This window comes from Hylaeus anthracinus, unplaced genomic scaffold, assembly GCF_026225885.1.
Source record: "Hylaeus anthracinus isolate JK02 unplaced genomic scaffold, UHH_iyHylAnth1.0_haploid 0, whole genome shotgun sequence".
NCBI lineage: Eukaryota > Metazoa > Arthropoda > Insecta > Hymenoptera > Colletidae > Hylaeus > Hylaeus anthracinus.
Window position 1 is genome coordinate 315547 of NW_026533254.1, and position 4599 is coordinate 320145.

Genomic DNA, 4599 nt, shown 5'->3' on the forward strand with positions numbered 1-4599 from the left:
CCCCCGGCATGCTCTACAAGATGCAACAGGATTCATTCCGATTGGTCAAGCCATCTCGGCGTAATCGGTGAACAGACTTTAAGAAAAAAGAAAAAATATATATATGTATATATGTCGAATTGAGTAACCTCCTCCTTTTCGAAGTCGGTTAAATAGTATATATATAGCTGGAACTGTAAACATATTTATTTGGGACGAATGCACCAACATAAGAAGAAAAAGAAAACGAAAATCGACTGTAGGTATCCCGCAAAATTCAAAAAGTCACCTTACTTTTTGATCACACAGTACACACGTTGTTAAAGAATGAAAGCTTTGCTTCAGAAAAACCCTGTAAAACTTATTCCTCTCCAAAACTAAAATGCACAGTTTACTAATAAATAAACCATTTACTTTTATCCTTAGAACCTTTTCCATTCATTCCTGCGATCCTACATCCTACATCATTTAATTTAGCCAGAGTTCTCCAATAAACGTAGAGCGTATGAATACTCATTGGACTGACTGTATATACATACCTTTTGGTTACGTTTAGCAAGTGTTTATTATATTAGTTTGTATCTTGAATGCATAAAATCCGCAGTCAAGTGATCATTGATGGAAACTGTTCAGGGTTCCAGTGATTCGCAGCAATCGCCCCCGCAGTCTCCAGTAATGATGCAGCGAAGGGATTCGAGCAGTACACAATTGGTAGCTTCGGATAATCGAGGAGGGCGCAGGGAAATCGGACGTGATTTTTTCAGCAATATTAGTAGCGATTTAAATGGCATCGCTGCGCAAACGAGCAGCATGTTTAGTGATTTATTCGGTAAGTTGATTGTCGATAAGAATTTCTTCTGTGCTCTTATTAAATTCGTTCGTTTGATTTCATTTCCAGGGAGTAAAAATAGTTCTAATCGAAATACCGGTCTCCATCCTCAGTCGCAGAAATCGGAGAAGAACAAACCAATGCTCGGACCTTTCCCTAAAAGTATAACGCTTAGAATCAATTCTTTTGAACGATTTCCAAGTAGCCGAGTAATGAATACAACTTGCGAACATTTCAGCTGGCAAAACTGGATTAGTCGAGCGCTCGTCGTTGATAAAGCACTCGAACAAGAGCAGCCAGGAGGATATTCAGAGGATGCAGAACGCTGAACGGTCTAGCACCAACAGCGACAACCAAGCCTTCCTAACAGACGTATGTATTTGGTATAAAATCGCCATGATTACTAACACTTCATTTACCAGTTTATCTCGAAACAGTTTACTACCTGGAAAAGGATTTTCTGTATTAATATATATTAATCTATTTTGTTATGGACAATTATATTATTATGAATTCACTATATCAATACATATTAATATAAACATTCACTTTTACGTACTGCACACTTGCTATGACAAAAGATTCATCTGTTTCTTTAAATTGATTGTAAGTAAATGACCAACAAGACAGTCAATTAATTCTTACAAGACGATCCTGGAATTAAGAAATCTGTAAATAGGCTGCTGGTAATTAAAAGTGTTAAGGAGACATTGATATTAAATATTGAACTCGTTTAAGGTGGTGAACCAAGTCCTGACTGGGGAAGGCGTTGGTTGGCTCAAGTTGAACAGACTGAAGAAGCTGATGGAAGATGAGAGCTATCGAGACCTGGTGGTCACGAAGCTGAACAAAAGTCTCAATAAGAAGATCAGCCCTGATGATCATATCGACGATGTGGTAAGTTCAACATTCTGTTTCTTGGTCAAAGACAAAATTCAACACTCTGTTTCTTGGTTAAAGAGAGAATTCAACACTCTGTTTCTTGGTTAAAGAGAGAATTCAACACCCTGTTGCTTGGTTAAAGAGAGAATTCAACAACTTGTTCCTTGATCAAAGACAGAGTCCAACACCCTGTGCCTTGATCAAGGACAGAGTCCAACACCCTGTGCCTTGATCAAGGACAGAGTTCAATACCCTGATCCTTATCGAAGAAAGACCCTTGTTGTTTTTGTCAACAGTGCATTTCGAAACCAGTTTACAAGGGAATGCTAAAGTGCCTTCAAGCAGTGGCTCACGGTCTTGGACACACTTACAATAATTTTGGCTTGGGTGGAATGGCCTCGGTTTTTCAGCTAATGGAGATCGCGCACACCCACTACTGGAGCAAGGACCTGTCCGAGGGTGGCTTCGATAGCTCCATAATGTCCCAAGTAAGCATCATACATGTAGATTGAAACTGTATTATTCAATGCTTTATTTTATATATACTTTTTTTTATCTTATATTTATTTTATTTTGTGTTATTCATACCCTATTTCATTGTTCGCCGATTCTATTTTAGGCGTCCAGTCCTTTTGGGAGCAGGGAGAACTTGAAGTCGCCTCAATCCCCCTCACAGCCAGAATCAGCGGACGAGAGGCAAAAATTAGGTTCGTAGCGAGTTGATATCATATTCCTAAATATCATTTTTCCGGCATCTCGTTTATTAAACATCCAAATTGTACGCTTTGGCTCCGTGGCAGATCCACCTCAGGTTCACCTGGAGATGCCGCACGGCCACACGTCGCCAGCGGCTGAGAATCAATCGACGACGGACATGTTCCTGGATATGTTCACTAAAAAAGGAAAGTTTCTCAGCAAACTAACATCGTTCGACTCTGAGGTAAAACAGGCCACGAGGCTGTGGACTTCCGTTGGAATTCTCAAACTTCTCTCAACGTCTCTCAGATAATCGTCACGCTTTCTGTTGAAAGAAAGGAAGATCACCGAAAAGATAATCGACTCTCCGGGCTGAGCGCGACATTCTTTTCGATACGAGATTGATCTTTCTTCCTTCTCGTATTACATAAGATGTTCTATTAAATAAATACGGCTGACAGCCACCACGCTTTACATAATAAAGGAAAGGTTTGACCATTGTTAACCCTTTCGGTACTACTGCTGCCTATAGGCGGCATCCATGAAACGGGTATGATTACTTTCTATAGTATGCATTACAAAACTACAAAAGTAGACATGGGCAAAACCGTAGGGTTCGAATAAATCTGAAGTTTGCCGATGTGTTTGTCTCGTTTCCTTTTTTGGAAAATGTTCAAAAGAAATGAGATTTAAAGTTCAGATTTTGATCAAATATAACTCCCAAGAATTTGGCTTCTTTTACTGATTTAATTTCTATTCCTATTGTAGAGTTTGGGATATTTAATGTGAAACTTTTGTAACAAAAGTTTAGTGTCAATCACGCTCGAGATTTCTATGAAACCGCAAAACACGTTTTCGTAACTTACGCTGCCGTACGATGCGACTACTATTATGGAAAAGTTCCTCGTACCACGAATGTATAACCGCGGCCCGCTCCTCCGTACCGAAAGGGTTAATGTTAGCTTCTTTTTAAAAATTACAAAGAAATAATTTCGATAGAAACAAATGATCTTCGCTACAAGAAGACATTTCCTCTTCCAATAAACATACTCTTTTTACATTTTATCAAAAGAAGAAGCGAATCGATGCTCGAACCTTTCGTGTAAACGGTACCAATAGCCAGAAGAAGTTTGGTGGATCTCGAAGAGGGAACTAGAGACCCACTTGGTAGACTGAGTTTAAAAAAAGGGACCTAGAGACTCATATTACCAAATCAACCGCAAGTACACGATCGATATCGATTAATTACACTAGTTTACAAAATAAAAAAAAAAATTACATTCAACGGCACAATTTTTTTCTTATGTATTTTGGCCTACTGAACTCGACAATCGCAAGAAAAAATTTTTCTATGGATAGGTTCTTTTTATATGAATTTTTTTCGATTTTTTTCTGACATAGCTTCACATTTTAGGCCATATCTCGAGTTAGAAACGTCCGATTAAGTCGCACAAGACGCCATTTTAAAGGTAATCGAATTTCCAACAATTACTTTTCACATTATTTTCCAATCGGTTCAAGAGTTTAAGTGTTACGCGCCAATGTATATGAGAAGTTTTGATTTTTTCGGTTAAAATAGAACACGAATATTTCTTCCATCATCATGGAAAAATAGGAATTGTCAAATTATGTCCAGTTTCTTATTGTCTACGTATAGATCGCACTTTTACGAAGAAAACAAACTTTTGTTGAATAAAATTTATGGATAAATACCGGAGGTAGGAACAATTGAGTAAAGATACAAAAAGGGTATAGGCCGGATAAGAGGGTCAAAAGTGCCCTTGAGCCAAATTGATCAATGAACATATCACTTAATAGAGTGTTAAGAAAAAACCATTTATGCCAAGTTTGAACCCCGTACCCTTACTGGAGGGGTAGTTACAGGGCGAAACGCAATTTACAGTTTAAGCTGTATATCTTTCGTTGTACTGTATCAAAAAGTTTGAAAAAAATTACTGATATTCTACTTTACGGCGTACGTGTTTGTGAATTTTTTCAGAATTTTTCACTGTAAAATGGATTTTTTAAAAATTCGAAAAATTTAAAAATAACTCGTTTTGATAGAAATTATGAAATGACCACATTTATATTTTTACACTGTTAGTGTTTTGTTATAATTATTAATCTATAATTTTTTCAGATTTTTGGACGTGGTGGAACGATGTTGGAAAAATCAAAAACCGATATTTGTTTATATTATTACCTTAATTTTT

At 37.3% G+C, this 4599-nt stretch overlaps 2 protein-coding genes and 1 long non-coding RNA gene across 7 annotated transcripts in view; 2 read left to right on the top strand and 1 right to left on the bottom strand.

Annotated features, from left to right (window-relative positions):
• LOC128895128 (MAP kinase-activating death domain protein-like) overlaps nucleotides 1-4516 on the top strand; it is a 41769-nt gene extending 37253 nt beyond the window's left edge. For 2 of the 4 annotated variants that reach the window (XM_054157453.1, XM_054157544.1), the window contains 6 exons: nucleotides 613-970; nucleotides 1047-1180; nucleotides 1547-1705; nucleotides 1987-2178; nucleotides 2310-2397; nucleotides 2491-4516. In XM_054157453.1, coding sequence (XP_054013428.1) covers nucleotides 613-970; nucleotides 1047-1180; nucleotides 1547-1705; nucleotides 1987-2178; nucleotides 2310-2397; nucleotides 2491-2699 — 1140 coding nt within the window. In that variant the 3' untranslated portion in view covers nucleotides 2700-4516. The remainder of the gene's footprint in view (nucleotides 1-612; nucleotides 971-1046; nucleotides 1181-1546; nucleotides 1706-1986; nucleotides 2179-2309; nucleotides 2398-2490) is intronic. The other 2 variants (XM_054157636.1, XM_054157711.1) reach the window with 2 other exon arrangements.
• The window catches only part of LOC128895467 (ATP-dependent DNA helicase Q5-like), a 154962-nt gene that overhangs the window by 119961 nt on the left and 30402 nt on the right, over nucleotides 1-4599 (top strand). The window lies entirely within an intron of this gene.
• On the bottom strand, nucleotides 836-2417 carry LOC128896307 (uncharacterized). 2 transcript variants are annotated; one of them, XR_008461954.1, is made up of 5 exons: nucleotides 2279-2417; nucleotides 2062-2204; nucleotides 1368-1462; nucleotides 1040-1253; nucleotides 836-964 (listed from the first exon to the last, which is right to left on the bottom strand). It is a non-coding gene; the product is annotated as an uncharacterized LOC128896307 (long non-coding RNA). The 2 variants fall into 2 exon arrangements; XR_008461955.1 differs by lacking the exons at nucleotides 2062-2204; nucleotides 2279-2417 and adding an exon at nucleotides 1538-1655.